Source organism: Octopus bimaculoides, chromosome 2 (genome assembly GCF_046866305.1).
Source record: "Octopus bimaculoides isolate indiv1 chromosome 2, ASM4686630v1, whole genome shotgun sequence".
Lineage (NCBI taxonomy): Eukaryota > Metazoa > Mollusca > Cephalopoda > Octopoda > Octopodidae > Octopus > Octopus bimaculoides.
Window position 1 is genome coordinate 7,489,033 of NC_142929.1, and position 20,000 is coordinate 7,509,032.

Sequence of the window (20,000 nt, forward strand, 5' to 3'; positions counted from 1 at the left end):
ACTGCCACATTAAGTTGGCAACAAATAATCACTTTAAATAGATGTCGTAAATGGTTCGTTCTTAATTACATAATTTTCAAATCCACTCATTTTATGAGAATCTCAAATCTTTTGACATACCTAGGCATTAAAGGATAGGAACTTCTCCATCAAATCTTTTATTCATATTGTAGTGCATGTGTGGACGTGCTTCTGTGTATATTTATGTGTGTGTGTGTGTGTGTGTGTGGAGAGAGACAGAGAATTTATATTTACTCTGGAGAAAATCCTTTCCGATTGATTTTCTCGTTCGATTGTATATATTTGACACTATGTAATTTGTCTATTGTTACCAGGTATCATTGGCTTTCTTTTCCTTTTTATCTCTTCTTAACTCAGTTTTCAAGCAAGCTTTCCGTGTTGTTTCTTTTATGAAATATGTCCTATGCTAGTTTCTATCATCAGCAATGTCGATGCTGCTGGGAACTGGCTCTTACAATATGAATTACCTGTTGAATATAATTCTTTCAGTTATATTGAAATGAGACATGTATATTGCTGGGTGTCACTTAAGGGTATAAAATTACTGATTTGAAAGAATGAGAAATGAAAAAAAATCAACGGATAAAAAATGAACGGAAGAAGTAGAAAGAACAAAGGGAGTTTGAAGTATAGTTATAAAATGAAAATGGCAGATTGAAGATAGGGATGGAGGAAAGAGAGAAAGAGCGAATGATTGATAACTAGGTGAACGGAGGAGAAGAGCCAATGACATAAAGTAAATAAACAAGCAGGTAAATAAACAGATAGAGAGATGGGGAAAAGAAGAGATAGATAGATAGATAGATAGATAGATAGATAGATAGATAGATAGATAGATAGATAGATAGATAGATAGATAGATAGATAGATAGATAGATATGTTTCTTTATTAGCCACACAGGGCTCAACATAGAAGGGACAAAATACAAATGTAGAGCTTTTCTTTTCGATGGGGACGAAAATAAAGTAACGGTGAAAAACCACCGAGAAAAGATAGATAGATAGATAGATAGATAGATAGATAGATAGATAGATAGATAGATAGATAGATAGATAGATAGATGGGTAGATAGATAGATGGATAGATAGATAGATAGATAGATAGATAGATAGATAGATAGATAGATAGATAGATAGATAGATAGATAGATAGATAGATAGATAGATAGGTGGGTACATAGATAGATAGGTGGGTACATAGATAGATAGATAGATAGATAGATAGATAGATAGATACATTTCTTTTATTAGCCACACAGGGCTCAACGAAGATGGGACAAATACAATGTAGAGCTTTTCTTTTTGGGAGGGGGAAGGAAGGAAAAAAAAAAAAAAAAAAAAAAAAAAAAAATTGGTGGTGTCGATCAAAAGGGATCGTAGGAAGGGAAAAAGGGGCAGTTCGATCAAAAGGGATCGAAAAAGAAAAAAAAAGAAAAGGAAAGGCCGATCAATAGGGATCGTGTATCACACAGTAATGTTCTCGTGTAAAAAGAGGGGAGGACAGTTTAGGTTTAGCCGTGGAAGGAAAAGCCCACGGAAGAGACCACGGTAACCTTGGTCAATATTCTCATTGAAGAAACTATAACAGTAAGTGACTCTCTTTTACCTTTCTGTTTTATTTTTTTTCTTGTTCATAGGGTTATGCTCAAGATGGCTCCGTCGTTCACACGTGCCATCCTTGCTACATTCACCCATCTTTTTTTGAAGCATTCACTAGACAAGACTTCCCTTTCTACTCTCAACTTCCTCTTCAGGTGATACTTGAAGAAGTTGATGAGAGATTGCCCAGAGAGGAAAGTCTTTGTCTCTAGACCTTTCAGACGCGTCCACCATACACATTCTTTCGCCATAGCCACAAGTACGATGAAAATAGCTCTTCCTTCCCGTTTAAAGGAAGGAGGCGCGACAATATTCACGATAGACTCGGCTGATAGACCGACTCGTCCCACACGCGATAGCAGTTGTTCGACGTAAGCCCACAGCTCGGAAATGGTGGGACACTGTACGAGTGCGTGCAGAACGGTTTCGTCGCTCTGCCGGCATCTCGGACAGGTCGGCCCCAGATAGATACAATATGAAAAATCCTCATAAAAATTATGAATTACTGAGATTTACACAGAAACCAAAAAACCTTAGTAGAATGAGAGTGAAATAGAAACACGAGATAACTTTAAAAAGAGAAACAAATAAAGGCAACCAAGATTTGCACAAAGAAAGAGAAAAATTGCACTTTAGCAAGGAAGCGAAGAAAATTTTTTTTAAATGCGGGGAATAAAACAAAAAACGAAATACTAAAATATTACTGAATAACTGAACGATCAAAAGAATAAAACAAAGAAAGGATAGGGACAACCGTAACGCAGTAATTGAAAAACAATAAAATTAAAACTAGATAAATAGAGAGATATAGATATTATGGATATGTTAGCAGAATACAATATTACAGCAAAATTTGTAATTATATTATAAAAACAAATGATATCAAATCCGGAGTTTTATAACATCCAATTGCAATTACATTCGGTAATATTTTTATACGTGTTTGTGTCATTGGTGGTAAAGACACTTTATTTTATTTTTCATTAAGGTGCTACTTGTTTCCTTTGATTTCTTTTTGGCATTGTTTTTTTCAGTGTCACGTACATGTTTTTATTGCGTGTTTAAAAAAAAATTGATATAAAAGTTATCAGTTGTGTAAGATTGTGAAGAGCAAAAGAAGTGTAGGGGTTGGTGATTAAGTTGGGTTTCAAGTGATGACATAAAACTAGAAAAGAGAATGAATCAAACAGCGGGAGAAAGATGGTTCATGCCATTAAGTCATTCCATTCGAAATGGAAATTTTATGGAACGTCCAATATTCGTACACATCAAACGTGCTTCTCAAAACAACGGGTGCATATCTGTGTGTATATATATATATGTGTGTGTGTGTGTGTGCGTGTGTGTGTGTGTGTGTGTGTGTGCGTGCGTGCGTATTACATACATACATACACACACTATGCAAACCTGCATCTGTGACTGTGCATATGTGAAAGTGTTTTCCATTGGAAACTCCCTCTCTTCCTCTCTCTCTTTCTCTCTCTGTATATATAATATGTATATGTGTATGTGTTTGTGTGTGTGTGTGTGCGTATATGTATATATATATATATCTATAAACACACAAGCATACATATGTACATATGCGTACACATTTAATGATAAATACACACACACATTCACACACAAAAATATACATTTATATATATATATATATATATATATATATATATATATATATATATATATATACGATTGAGTGGACAAACGAAAGAAGTAGACTCAACACATTTATTGTGAATTACATGTGCGAAGCAAAATAGTTTGATTCAAATCCGAGAGTTTCAAGCGTGATGCTAATCTTCAGCCATTTTGAATTTGAATGAAAGAAATTGATTGTTATGACCCTAAGGTGGGCTGCGATTGGTCGAGGAAAGTTAAGTGGTGTCGTGGTTTGATGTTAGTACAACCGTATATCAGCGGTGAAAGTTAGTTAGAAAACTAACTTCCTCGACCAATCGCATCAAGCTTGAAAATATCGGAGTACCAACGAATTTGAATCAAACTGTTTTGATACACACACACACACACACACATACGCACATGTATATATATATATATATATATATATATATTCATTCATTCATATATGCATACATACAAACATTTATACATATATATATATATATATATATATATATATATATATATATATATATATATATATATATATATGTATATATATATATATATATATATATATATATATATATATATATATATATATATATATATATATGTATATATATATTCATTCATTCATATATGCATACATACAAACATTTATACATATATATATATATATATATATATATATACATCGATTACTTATAGACGACATGAATTCGAGAGAATACAGCTAAAAGACTCAACCATATATTACAAAACGTACGCAGGCTTATTGCTACACATTCACGTTGCAACAGGATTAAATTCTGATTGGATAAGTACGTTCTTAGAACACACAGAAATGTGTGAGTGTGTATGTGTGTGTGTGAGATTAAGAGTGTGTGAGTGTTTGTGTGTATATATATAATATGTATATATGTATATATATATATATATATATATATATATATATATATATATATGTGTTGTTGTACTTGGGGATGGTCATGTTGCCAGTTTAGCCAATATATATATATATATATATATATATATATATATATATATATATATATATATATATATATATATATATATATACATATACATACATATATATATAAATACATATATATACATATATATACATATATATACATATATATATATATACATATTTTTTTTAATATGCTAGACCACTGGTTTTAATTGATTAATATCAATTTCTACCCTCATTATTAAATTTATATATATATATATATATATATATATATATATGTGTGTGTGTGTGTGTGTGTGTGTGTGTGTGTGTGTGTGTGTGCGCGCGTGTGTGTGTGTGTGTGTGTGTGTGTGTGTGTGTGTACATATATAGGCGTAGAAGCGGCTGTGTGTTAAGTAGCTTGCTTAACAACCACGTTGCTCCGGGTTCAGTCCCACAGCGTGGCACCGTGTTCAAGTCTCTTCTACTATAGCCTCGAGCCGACCAAAGCCTTGTGAGTGGATTTGGTAGACGGGAACTGAAAGAAGCCCGTCGTATCTATGTATATATATGTGTATGTGTGTGTGTGTCTGTGTATGTGTGTCTGTGTGTGTGTGTGTCTGTGTTTTCCCCCAACATCGCTTCACAAGCGATGCTGGTATGTTTATGTCCCGGCAAAACAGGGCGATAGAATAAGTAGTAGGCTTAGAAAGAATAAGTCCTGGGGTCGATTTGTTCGACTAAAGGCAGTGCTCCAGCATGGCCGCAGTCAAATTACTGAAACGAGTATAAGAATAAAAGAAAAGAAAATATGTATGGAGGGATGTATGTATATACATTACTGATGTCAAACGAATGAGAAGGGTGCGCGCAATACATGTTTTAGAGCATATGCTCTTTATTAAAACAGAAGCTGAGTGCTTATCTCGGGACTCGACTTCTACATCGCTGCAAGCCTGAACATCGCAGTGGCGTGAAACTCAATATCGCAGGACAAACGCCGAGCTTCATTTGAAAAATAAATCTATAGGCTGAAGCGTATAAAAGAATAAAAGAATATATATATATATATATATATATATATATATATATATGTATGTATGTATGTATGTATGTATGTATGTATGTATGTATGTATGTATAAGTATAAGAGTAAGAAATTAAAATAATTTATAACTAGTAGGTCGCATGCCTAATAAATCTCATAAGACAAGATATTTTATATAAGAGCGTATAAAGATTTATACACGGAGAAAATACCCTTGACAGGACTTCTTACATGCCAGAAGGGCAGTTAAACCCAAACAACGTAAAAAGGAATTATTAAGGCACGCTGCTCATAGACTGCAGAGTGATTAAAAAATTAGTTAATCCTATACTCGAGTCTCACTGTTAATGACCAAATAAATCAATTTGGTATGTGTAGCTCGTCAGTAGGATCGCTAGAGAATGCATAATTATGTAGCTGTAATATATACCGAAAACACGAGGTAAACACATGCAAAAGACAACTCCATCATTACACATATATATGAAGTATCTTGAGCCCAACTGATACTAATATCGAATCCAAAAGGATAAAATGCAAATTCAACCTGGTTGAATTAGAACGTAAAGACGAGCGTAATGCGCTAAACGTTTTGCCTAGTGTGTTAACAATACGGTCGACAAATCGCCTTAATTTACTAAGTATATTAGGTGGCGAGCTGGGAGAAAGGTTAGCACGCCGGGCGAAATGCTTACCGATATTTCGTCTGTCTTTACGTTTTGAGTTCAAATTCCGCCGAGGTCGACTTTGCCTTTCATCCTTTCGGGGTCGATAAATTAAGTACCAATTACGTACTGGGGCCGATCTAATCGACTGGCCCCCTACCCAAAAATTTCAAGCCTTGTGCTTAGAGCAGGAAAGAATTTACGAAATATATTAAATTTGTGAACATTTCATATGAAAATTGAATTCCAATCATGTATTTTCTTCTTGAAGAACTTCTCGAAAACAATTAGATAGGAATCTGCAGATCGTATCATATAGATTTTTACGACATGGTGGAAAATGGAAATCGTAATTTTATTATGTAGTGATTTTTGACAAGTTGGAAAATGTTGCTCTAGAAACAAAATATCATTGATTATCTTAATGTTTGTATTCAGCTACAATTTTGCTGGAGACCTGAATTTATGTAAACGAATATTGTGTGAATGGCAATCATTGGTGCCGTTCTTAGGCATTTCCTATATCTGTTTAAAGAAAAAAAAGCCGAGCCTTCCTCCAATAATACCTTTGAATAATTAAGCAAGAGAATATAGTTGGAAATCCTTTGGTCAGGTTTATTATGAAAACAGATAAAGTTTAAACTGAATTGAAATAAACAGACGGTCAAGTGATTTCTAATGCATTGCAACCGTCAAGTAGAATTTTAGAATAACCTCTCTACTATAGGCGCAAGGCCTGAAATTTTGGGGAATCGGGAGCGCAGTCAATTAGATCGACCCTAGTAAGCAACTGATATTTAATTTATCGACCCCGAAAGGATGAAAGGCAAAGTCGACCTCGGGGGAATTTGAACTCAGAACGTAGTGACGTGCGAAATGTGGCTAAACATTTCGTCCAGCGTGCTAACAATTCTGCCAACCCACCACCTTAGTATTTTAGAATAACGAAATCTAAAACAATCAAATGCAGTTCTTCCTGAGGCAGGCCAAACCCACAAAAATGTATCATTACTAAATAATTTTAATCTCTCTCAAATCCGCTCCATTTTTGCTGATATATGTGCCTACGTGTAAGCGTACCTGCATGTGTGTGTGTGTATGTGTCCTGTTTCATTGCTCTATATGGCTGAGTGATTGTAGCTTTTATCTGATTGCATATAGTGTTATTTCATAACTTTATTATTTTTATTTGTACATTTTTGCCCGATTACAAGCATATGCCTGTGTGCTTGTGTAAACATAATATAGAAACATACGTGTTAATCTCTAAAAGTGAATCTATTTACTGTTGGAGATAAAAGAATTTTGCAGTCAGTTATTGGGCATAACCAGAGAAATCTATAGCAATTTTGATTACTATCGAATCAATAGCAGCATATTCCCTTTCTCTAAGATATTCACGTACTTCATTACAATGTGTGAATAAAGTTCCCTATTTATTTCAGAATCTGATAAACTCGTTTATCAGCCTTTTTAAAGTAACAATTCTCTAATGCGATACCAAACACGTTTTCATATTTACCATTGTTTTCTACTAAACATTTCAGGCAACCATAAACCTCTCAGTTCAGATTCTCTTCGATGTTATTACTGAAGTCCACTGACTACAAATATTTAGACTAAAACTCGGTCTGTTAATTACTTCCCGTCCTCGTCCAACCTGTCTCTGATGTTCTGTTGAGGGACCTAGTTCTTGTTACAATAGATGTCTCCGAAAGATAGACATTATGAGGGACAACCTTTTTGCAATGCCCAGATGCGTCCAGCACTCGTCCAGAAAGACTTACACCGAAGGCATCAGGTTAGTTTAAGGAAATACAACCAAAGACAAAAGCAAGTTGTTCCTGTCAGCTTTAAGGTTTCTGACAAACTGAATTTCGAGCAAACTTCTACAACTTGAAGAAGGAGGACGTTAGTGATACTGAGAAATGCTACCATAAATCGTCATTGCAACACACGCTTCTCTGATGTGAGTTATATGCCTTGGCGCTCAATAGCGGTAATTGAGGTCCAAACGTTGGAGTATCGCACGTTTGTAGTAATTCATGAACCTTAATTGTGGGTCTCATTTGAGCTTTATATAGAGTGTCAGAAGCTCCGGGGCTGAATGTGAATGTGGGATCAACGAAGAGAAGGACGAATGTAGATTTAGATGTAAAGCAAACAGAAACGTTGGCTGCTTCCGACAATGGAGTATTCCATTTGCGCAGTTTCCACAGATATGAGATCATATAGTGGCTGTAGCGTGGCATTTGTGATCTAAATTCAGAACCATCCACCGCTGTTGCTTCTTTTAAAGGGTAGTCATCAAAGAATTTATATAATTGAAGATGTTTGGGGACGTACAGTCATCAAAGAATCAAGAATTGAAGAATATGACCATCATCAAATTCGATGGGATAACTATAAGCATGTAGATATAAATATAACAATCTGAAACCATACTGGAATGGATTCGTGTACATATTGATACGTCGTGTTCATTTACTATGTTGTATTCCTCGTAAGTTATTATTTTTTGCTTAATAATTCTTTTCACTCTAGGCACAAGGCCTGAAATTTGATGGTAAAGGAGCAAGTCGATTAAAGTCGACCTCAGTGAAATTTGAACTCAAAAGTAAGGCTGGAAGAAATGCCGGCAGCAGTTTGCCCGGAGTGCTAATGATTCAGGCAGCTCACAGCGCTTAAGCTTAATTTAATAATTATTTTCTTTCTACTATAGGCACAAGGCCTGAAATTTTGGTGGGATGATGGTCTTGTGCATTACATCTACCCCAGTACTCAACTGGTACTTATTTTATCGACCACGAAAGAATGAAAAGCAAAGTCGAGACTTTGAACACAGAATGTAAAATCGGAAGAAATGGCGCTACGCATTTTGCTCGTTGTGCTAACGATTCTGCCAGCAGCTGCACTTTAGCTTAATTTAATAATACGCATGGATGGTCTAATTTAATTAATATTGAATGAATATAACAATCATTATTGCAGAGCCTTATGGTAACATGTGTCTCATTCGCATTCCGTGCCACATCTATTTTCTGTTTCTAGATTTTATCCAGTACCCACTTCTTTAATGACTAAATCAACGAAAGTAAGAAACCAAATTTGAGAAACATTCCTTTCTATTCAGCGACTGAATATTTGTAGCTACATTTGCATGTGAGGATATACCGAATGGGAAAGTTCTGAGACTCTATATCCAAACATATATATATACACATATAAACATATGTATACACGGACATTTCAAATGATAAATTATTAAAGTAAATACTATAACCTAGAGAAGCATGCACAAACGAGCACGCACGTACGTATCAAGAAGTTTATACAAACTCTTGCATATGAACACGGAGAGACAATAGAATAGAAAAGCAGAAACGAACGGAAACACATTGTAATAAATATTTGATTTACAATACAACACAAGAAAGTATTCATTGCAACTCTCATTTCAATAATCAATATGCGAATTAGGATTTCGAGTCGTTACCTGAAAATCCATCGAGGGGCGATATAAATTTAATGAATTTCAAGTTACTAATACACGTGTGTACAAATCCATACACACATATGAAATATATTCATTTATTGATTGACATTCGAGATGGTTGAGGTTTCCACCGACAACGTGTACTCTTCACATAAATCTCCGACCAAATCATATGATTTATGTTCACGAAACTGAAACTTTAAGAAGACTGAAGGATAGACTATAGGTGCATCTGACGCGCATCAATACAATTCCCCTCTAATTAAGTTGAATCACAAGGATTTAGTCGGTCGGTCGGTCGGTCCGAATTTATGGTGAATACACTTACCGCAAACCCTAGCTTCATGTCCGCGAACTGAACTTCTTAACACTCACCCATGCGTATGACCAATTTACACACATACGTATGTAAACATACGTATTAATATATATTTGTATGTGTAAGTGTGACTATATGTACATTACCCGCCCCCCCTATATATATGTGTGTGTGTGTGTGTGTGTGTGTGTGTATGTGTGTGTGTGTGTGTGTGTGTATAGTGTCAGGTGTGATGTACAGAATTGAATATTGAGAAAAAAAAGTCAGAATTTTGGAAAAAAAATCCTTTTATTTCTTCATTATTATTAACGCTTTCGTTCCTTTCTAAAACTTTCTAAAAATTTATTTGACGAGTCCCAGAGAGGAACGAAAACGCTAATAATGAAGAAATAAAAGGATTTTTCTCCAGAATTTTGACAACTTTTTCCTCAATATATATATATATATATATATATATATATATATATATATATATATATATATATATATATATATATATATATATATATATTGAGGAAAAGGTTGTCATATACATGCGTTAAATGGAGAAGCTGTGACAAGTGACAATTCTGTAAATAATACTAATGATAAGCTTTAAGCTTATAATTAGTATTATTATTTACAGACACACACACTCACACGCATGTTCATACACATATATTCCGTTTGTGCGAGAATGTTGTTGACAGTGACTTCGAAGTTTCGGAAAATTAAGCCATTCTTGTTTAAGAATAATAAATTTGTACTCTACAAAACTATAGAGTAACCCATCAGATCAATGTAAAATTATTTTTATTAGAACTGAACGTAAAAACAAGTATGTATGTATGTATGTATGTATGTATGTTTGTATGTATGTATGCATGCATGTAACTTTTTGGCTTGTCTTCGCGAACGAAGATCGAGCAGGGGCTGGTCCACGTTGACTGCAGGTATGCTCGTGGCTAATAATGCTGCTGTGGGACTGTCAGGAATAGCCTCAGAGGCTGCAGTTAAAGGTCTAATCAGGATTCGATGAAGTGATGAAGCGGTTCTCCGTCCTGCGCCTTTTTTGTTCTCGAGAGCGACCTTGTGGATGTTTGTGAAGGAGAAAACAGCATATATTATGCTGAGATACATACATATATATATGCATCTACACGTTCTTATGTACGCACGCTCAACACACACATGTATACAGAGTGAGTGAGTGAGTGAGTGAGTGAATAATTCTTTCTACTATACGCACAAGGCCTGGGATTTGAGGGGAAGGGTGGTCGATCACATCGAATTCAGTGCTTGACTGGTACTTAATTTAACGACTCCGAAAGGATGAAAGGCAAAATCGAACTCGGTGGAATTTGAACTCGAAACGTAGCGACGGGCGAAATACCGTTAAGCATTTCGTCCAGCTTGCAAATGATCCTGCCAGTTCGCCGCCTTCGAGTGACCGAATGATGCGTAGATAGGATGCAATTAGAGAGGAAATCAAATTTATAATTACGTGTAATAGAAACATAGATTTGTATATTATTCAAAAACGATTTAGAAACCATTTATATATCATAAATCAAGAGATGATTCATTTCAAATTAGAATGTCAATATTGCATATCTCTGAGGTGACGAGCTGGCGGAAACGTTAGCACGCCGGGCGAAATGCTTAGCAGTTTTTCGTTTGACTTTACGTTCTGAGTTCAAATTCCGCCAAGGTCGACTTTGCCTTTCATTCTTTCTGGGGTCGATAAATTAAGTACCATTTGCGTATTGGGGTCGATCTAATCGACTGGTCCCTTCCCCCAAAACTTAGAGGAGAAAAGAATATTTGCATATCCCTATTATATTGCAGAAATATTTGATAATACTATATTTAATCACAAATTCCTAAATCTTCCTGTATTACTATTTATCTGAGGTCATGATCTGGAAAGCTAGAGTAATTAAATACAGTAAACCAGTCACAGTCACATTTGAACACTATACAAGTCCTAAAATGCCAAATCTCCCACCTTGAAATCTGATGTTTGTAATCTAAGTCAATACCAGCCTACAACTCTTGACTGCTTGTCAGGCCAAAGTAATTCAATTAATTTTAGAAGAACATCCTTCCTTGTAAGTTCATTAACATTGTCCAACATGTTATAAGTATCGGCTTGTAAATAAATACATATACACGTACCCGCACACCTACAGCGATATGTGTGTGTGCGTGTGTGTGCGTGTGTATACACACCCAAGCGAGAGAGAGCAAATAAAGGCAAAGATAGTGACTGTCACGAAGACTTGTGCTTTGTTTCTCTTCGTCGATTTTAATGTTCGTCTGTCTTACGCTAGTATTTTATGAAAACTACGAGCGTTTAGGTGTTATTTTGTGTGTGCAGCTACATTTGTGATTTTTGGCGCACGCGCACACAGACGCGTATGTCTATGTGTGAATGTGTTCCTCTCTCTCTCTCTCTCTCTCTCTCTCTCTCTCTCTCTCTGAGTATCTGTGTGTGTGCGTTTGCGTGAGTGAGTGTGTATGCGTGTGAATGTGTGGCTGGCGTTTATCTAGGCGTTTGTATTTGCCTGTTCGAAGATGTTACGATGGTTAAACATTTGAACAAACGACTTTGTTTCTAGATATAAATATATAATACTTTTCTATTACGTGTTAATCGCTCTAGAATTAATGGGAGAGAAAGATAATTTTAGACTAGCCAACAGTTGACTACTTCCCGCGTCCACAATACTTTCTATTTTATTCTCTCGTCTAAAAATATACGTCTTCACTCTGACAAGTCTCAGAAGTCACTATCAGTTATATGACAGCAAACAGTTTTATTTCTTTAATTATTTATTATTAACACAGATTAGATTCATCTCTGGATTTTCTTTCCTTAGCACTTTTGCATCCTGGCGTGTATATGTGTGTTGTTTAGAAATATATGTATTCACATGTGTGTGGATTTAGGTAACATTTTACGAAACATTTTTATAGTCCAGGGTGAATATGTGAACATATGATGAAATACGACAGGAATTTTGTTTTTTCTTTTATCTTCGGAAATGCTCAGTTAATCCGGCAAAAAAAAAAGATAGCAAATTTTCAGTGACTCTAATGCGCAGTCGTCTGTACAAATGTGTGCATATCCGTGTGTGTGTGTGGGGGGGGGGGGGGGGGGGTGCATGCTTGTGTGTGTCCGGATATGCGTATGTATATGAGTGGAAATGTGTTTGTGTGTATGTGTGTGTGTGCGTGTCTGTGCGTGCGTGTGTATGTGTGTGTGTGTGTATTTGTTAATAGGTTAATAGTCAAAGACGAGAATCCACTCAGGCTGTTTCTATCTCTAGGAATATAAGTTGCTGTATAGATATTTACATAACTACTTATACATACATAATCACATGTCCATATTCATATATAAATGTGTCTGTGTATATATATATATATACATAAAATTGATTTATGTATGCATATATATATAGTTACGGTCGGATATATATCTATCTATCTCTCTCTCTATATATATATATATATATATTTATATATATGTGTGTGTGTGTGTGTGTGTGTGTGTGTGTGTGTGTGTGTGTGTGTGTGTGTGTGTGTGTGTGTATACGTAAGAATGTCGAACGATGAAAATGAGTGCTCGACACAGCATTGGTGGATATAATTTCTTTATTTGTAAATTAAAGCTGCTATTGGTTTCATGTTAAGAAAAGTAGGAAAATATCTTAGTGTCTTAACAAGTTTTCTACCCGATCACAGAAGAAAGTTGTTCGCCTCCAATTTGGAAAGATAGGTAGATAGATAGATAGATAGATAGATAGATAGATAGATAGATAGATAGATACATACATACATACATACATACATACATACATACATACATACATACATACATACAAGCAAATATACACACGTTTGTGGATGTTTGTGTCTCGGTGTTTGTGTGTGTGCATTCAATATAAATAGGCTTGACGACAAAATATGTTCCGTTGGTCTATTGAAAATTGATCGTATAGCCTTTTCTTTATTTAAACAGTTACATTTCAAATTTCACCACACGTTATTATAACGAAAAATATAGTACTTTATTTTCTTGGTAACCGCTACACCGATGAATAATTAAAGAATTGATAAATACACAATTATATTTTTATTATATAAATAATGAGAAGTGCTGAAATCCGAACAGTTTCTGCGACATTACTCAGCTTATTTTAAAATGGGGGACTACATTGGCCAGTGTGTTGTTTGATACCTTTTAAAGATCGAAACATATAATACAGTGATATATGAATAGGAAATGTAAAAAATTAGCGGAATATTTTTTGTGCAATTATAAGAAAAATCGAAGAATCTATATATTCTTTTCTACTCTAGGGACAAGGCCCGAAATTTTGTTTTGTGGGGGGCAGTCGATTAGATCGACACCAGGACGCAACTGGTACTTAACTTATCGACCCCGAAAGGATGAAAGTCGACCTCGGTGGAATTTGAACTCAGAACGTAAAGAGAGACGAAATACCGCTAAGCATTTTGCCCGGCGTGCTAACGTTTCTGTCAGCTCACCGCCAAAAAGAATCTTTTCTACTCTAGGCACAAGGCCCGAAATTTTATGGGAGTGAGCCAGTCGTTTAGATCGACTCCAAGACGCAACTGGTATTTAACTTATCGACCCCGAAAGGATGAAAGGCAAAGTCGACCTCGGCGGAATTTGAACTCAGAACGTAAAGACAGACGAAATAGTGCTAGTCATTTCGCCTGGTGTGCTAACGTTTCTGCCTGCTTGCCACCTTGATGAAGCTATATATTGAAATAATTTCAGAGCATTTTATAACGTTTAAGCTTTTAAAAAGATCTGAACTGATAAAATAGCGTTAAGTTAAACTACTATGAACTTAAGCTTCAAAAAGGAAACACAAAATAGGAACAGTATCCGCAGTGAATGTGCACAATAGAGACGAAGAGAAACAGTCCGATTTCTGCACAGATATTATGGCTTCAGATTTTGGCACAAGGTCAGAAGTTTCGGCAGAGGTTAGGGTGAGGGTGAACAAATAGGTTACATCAATCCCCAACAGGTACTTATTTTATCGCCCCCCGATAAGAATGAAGCGCAAAGTCCACCTCGGTGGAATTCGAGCTCAGAACGTAAAGATGGCTGAACTGCTGCTAAGTAATTTTCCCGGCGTGCTAACGGTTCTTTCAGCTCGCTGACCTTTGCAAATACATATTCCAAATGGATGCTACAAGCAATTTTTTTTAGTTCAGTTATATTAATAGGATAGAGATGGCGTTGCTTTATGATCATTATATCTATAACTTTTATAAATATATAAACTAATTTTATACGAACTAATTTTATATAAACTAATTTCGTAGAAGCTAATTTTATATTGGCCTTTACTTTTTTAACACTTTATCATTTCCCATTAATGCTTTTCTGTGAATCCTTATCTGGTTCTAAATTTGTGTTTTTGTTCTCGCATACCGTTTTTAAGGCATTCAGTAATACAACACAATGCTGTTCATTTTTACAACAAAAGCCTCAAACCAAGTTATAAACTATTCTAAATGAAATCCCGATTTGTCCGTCTGTCGTGCTATGAAAAATTCATTTTATATTTATGATACACAAATTAAAATATTATATAAAATCATATGGAAACGGCAGAATATGTATGCGCCTAACACACTTGACTTATTTTATACTTTGCTTATTTCTTTCATACATCTCCTCTTACATGAGCGCATTGTGTTGCTCCATCTCTAGTTTACTCATACATGCCTTTGTTCCCATTTTCTTATTTAACTTCAGGCCCAGCTCTGATTAAATAAGATTTAACCAACAGTATTGCAGTCGTCACAGGCCGATGTTTTAAACATAATGCGGCTAATAGCAAAACATTTGGTGTGTGCTTCATTTCGTAAAACAATATTGTGGGATTTCTGAAAGGTTGACTGAATTCATAGACATTTCCTAGTTAGCTTCTCATACATATAGTAGATTCTCACTGTGCTATGTTTTAGAAATTTGTTTAACAATTCTAGTGTTCTGAAAGTACCATTAACAAATTCAGTCCATATGAGCATTTTTTTTTTTAATCTTTGAATCAGAAATGAATTTTTAACAAAAATCTGTTTTGAGTTTCTATGTTTTTTCTCGATCACTGCTAATTTATATTCGTGCCGTTTGTTTTCGTTACCTTTGATTTATGAATTAAAAATGTATAAATTAAATTTTTTACGTCTCTTCTGTAATCTTTTTTCATTTATCTTTGTAGCTTCCTGAACGTGTGGAAAATTAACGGAGGTATTGAAGCAGAAAAGTCACGATTTTACAACACGGTCTCATCAAAACGTACTCTCCAAAAATAGTAAATTGCTTTGAAAACCATTAAAATAGGACAACTGCGAAATGGTTACTATTTATTGTTTATAAAAACACTTGCGTAAAATATAAAGCACATCGAATAATAAAGTTATATGACCACATCAGTGGAAATCATCAAAAGATATTGCAGATGAACCGACGAAAAATATCATCAACATGTAGTTAAAATGCAAATACGACTCTTCTAATCCAACGGACGTGATAACTTGTATTGATTAAACTTGCATTGTTTACAAAAATTGTCAAGAAAAAATACACTGAAAGTGTTGGAAGAGAAGTAACAAAAAGAAACAAGAATCATCAAAGTAACGCAATTTTCATCAATCTCGTCATTTTCAGAATCACCAATTCAACAGAATAAACAACAGCAACAACAACAACAACAACAACAACAAAAACAATATTAATAAAAAGAACAACAAGAATAAATGGGATCAGTTATTTTAAATTTTTATAATTTCATGGAATATATATCAAATTACAAAGGAACGTTCCTCGCTTTCCATGCATCACGCGATAATGAAATATACTCGAATCAACATTTATATTTTGAATAGTGGCATGCACCGAAACTGTATAAAGATTTTCATTTGATAACAGAAAAAGTGGAGATCAGATTTAAATCATACTTTCTTATATCCTCAACTATCCATATCAAATTACCTCAATTACTTGGTGCAGCAAGTAAAATGCACATTCCAGAAGAGGATGCACATAATCACTTAGGAGCTTCGTTATAAATAAGCATCTAAAACAAACAGAAAAAAGTGAATATCGATTAACTGAATCGATCAATTTCTTTGCATAATATTTCTTACTGAAGCCTGTCCACTGTATCTCGAGCATTATTTTAAAATAATATACACACACACACACATGTATATATATATCAAGAGATGTTTGCTACATATTACCTATGTAGTATCTATTATTAATAGTATCTATTAAATCTCAATTTTACTAATAGTTAAATACACAGACAATAATTCGTATTATGAAAGCATTTTGTCATAATAATGCTTACGTCCTCTCATAAATGTATTTTTCTGTGTTATATCATAAATATTACCATCAATTAAAGGCGTATTTCACAAAATAGTCAAAACGGCATTTTATTCAATATTCCGCTATGACAATACAATGTTTACAAAGTTACTTGAGATTCTCTTTTATTTGAAATATTATTAGATCTCTAATTTTTCTGAGTTAAAATAGAATGCTTCAATGAAACAATAAGCTTCTATGGCTAAATGATAATCTTCTCCGGCTAAATAATAAAAGCCTATGAAGTGGAAAAGCAAAGCAATCAAACCTATAACTCGATATGACTAGGCTCATTCTATTTCCTGTGATATAGTAGTCGGCATTCCGTTATTTTAGCATTATCTGTTTAGATAGTGAAATTCATTTTATTTTCCATATATAATAAGAGTGAATATTAATGATATAATTTATTTAATAAATAATATATTTATAATTTACAGGCCTTTAGATCATACTGTTATATTTATATGTTTATACATATCCTTCCAAAGAAGTTAAAATGAGATCTAAATCTTTTTAAAATACATTGATAAACCAGGCCAATAACAATAAAGAAGATTAATTGTAACTTATTTATTCACAAACATAAACATTTATGTATCTTCATTTTGTTCCATGCCACCATATAAAAGCTGAAGGAGAATATAAAGCTCTCCGCTAAAAACCAAGTGTCACTTGCTCTGTTCCGTCGTAATCCGAAGACAGTGTGAGTGAACATTCATGCTGAATCACGCAGGAGCCTACAATGATACAGGAAATACGTCATTGCTCGAGTATTATGATGTTCCATTCAATGACACATCCTTTACAAAACAGGGTTTCACCTACGAACTAAAACACCCTAGTATTGGCATACTGCTTTCCGTTTTTTCTTTAATTACTATAGTAGGAAACATTTTAGTTATTGTGGCAGTTACTCGGGAAATATATTTAAGGACAGTGACAAATTATTTCATTGTGTCTCTGGCTGTAGCTGATCTTATGGTAGGAGGTATTGTAATGCCATTCAGTATTAGTCACGAAATGACCAACAATGTTTGGCTATATGGATCTGTTTGGTGTGATTTGTGGCATTCGTTTGACGTGCTGGCAAGTACTGCGTCCATCATGAATTTATGTGTAATTTCACTCGACCGATACTGGGCGATTAATGATCCAATTTCATATCCAATTAGAATGTCTTCGAGTAAAGTAAGCCTTCTTATAACTGGAGTTTGGTTATGCTCAGCAACGATATCCTTCCCAGCTATTGCTTGGTGGCGAGCTGTAAAACCCCCAGACTTGCCAAGTTACCAGTGTCTATTCACTGAAGACACGGGGTATTTAATATTTTCATCGTGTGTGTCGTTTTACTGTCCACTCATTATCATGCTATTCGTTTATTATAAAATCTACAAAGCTGCAGTGGCTCAAACGCGAAGTATCAAAATGGGATGCAAAGTAATGATGTCAAGTAGCATAGATGGAGAGGCAATGACACTACGGATGCACAGAGGAGGTCGGAGGCGGACAACACATGAAATTGACACAAGTGCTGAACGAAATGCAAGTGACAGCGATAGTGGAAGTCCTGCTCACTTAGTTCGTGCTCAAGCAGGAGAACGGCCAACAAAATTTATCACAAAGCGCCTTAGACATTTTGCAATTAGTAAAAAACTAAGTAAGGTTGCCAAAGAACAGAAGGCAGCAAAAACTCTTGGCATTGTTGTAGGCGTTTTCATTCTCTGTTGGCTTCCTTTCTTTATAACGAATCTCCTATTAGCACTGTGCAAAACGTGCGTCGTTTATCCAGAAGTACTGTTTCCGGTTTTCACTTGGTTCGGATATATTAATTCAGGAATGAATCCAATCATATATGCTCTATCGATGCGAGATTTCAGACGTGCGTTTTCAAAGATTATTTTTATCTGTTGTCCAAAATATGGTGTCATTCGTCGCCAAACGGCTAATGACAACAATACTAGTACAAGTTTTACAGTGAGTACTGTTGACCGCACCGTTCCATTTAAACTGTAAGACGATAAAAACATGTGGAGATAAGCCAAATAAAAAAAATACCTCTTTGAAATAACATTTTCATAAAAAGAAATTGAATTTCGAGTTTGTCTACTAGAGAGGTACTTCCTTAAATGTCGAACTCGTGAATGAGATAAAGAAAGGTTCCGTAAATATATAAAACAGAATCAAAACTGTGTAATACAGAGAACTTGAATTGCTGCATGAATGATCTGTTAACGACTTTACACATAATTATATATTTACACACATTACTGTTAATATAAATATGAATGTACTGTTAGGTATGTAATCATTGCATATTTATATAAATTGGTTATGAACTCATAAGCGCATGTATATACGTATATCATTTATAAAGTGTGTTCACATGTTTACAATCACATTTACACGATGCATACACATCTGCATATATGTATATATATATAAGCATGTATACATACAATATATGTGTGTACAAATCTATATATATATGTATATATATATATATATATATATATATATATATATATATATATATATATATATATATATATATATATATATATATATATATATATGGATGTGCATACGTAGACATACACATAAATATGTATGTATGTATATGCGTATATATACATATGTGTATATGTATATACACACATGTATATACACATACATAATTGCATATATAAACATATATATGCATATTCATAAGTAAATATATATATATATATATATATATATATATATATATATGTATATATATATATATATATATATATATATATATATATATATATATATATATATATATATATATATATATATATATATATATATATATATATATATATATATATATATA

The 20,000-nt window shown here is 34.1% G+C and overlaps 1 protein-coding gene across 8 annotated transcripts in view; it reads left to right on the forward strand.

The window, feature by feature from the left end:
- The window catches only part of LOC106867627 (dopamine receptor 2), a 443,190-nt gene extending 423,632 nt beyond the window's left edge, over nucleotides 1-19,558 (forward strand). For all 8 annotated transcript variants that reach the window (XM_089340621.1, XM_089340625.1, XM_089340618.1 and 5 more), the window contains one exon: nucleotides 15,984-19,558. In XM_089340621.1, the coding sequence (XP_089196747.1) occupies nucleotides 17,858-19,153 (1,296 nt within the window). In that variant the 5' untranslated portion in view covers nucleotides 15,984-17,857 and the 3' untranslated portion in view covers nucleotides 19,154-19,558. The remainder of the gene's footprint in view (nucleotides 1-15,983) is intronic.
- Nucleotides 19,559-20,000: the final 442 nt, after the last annotated feature.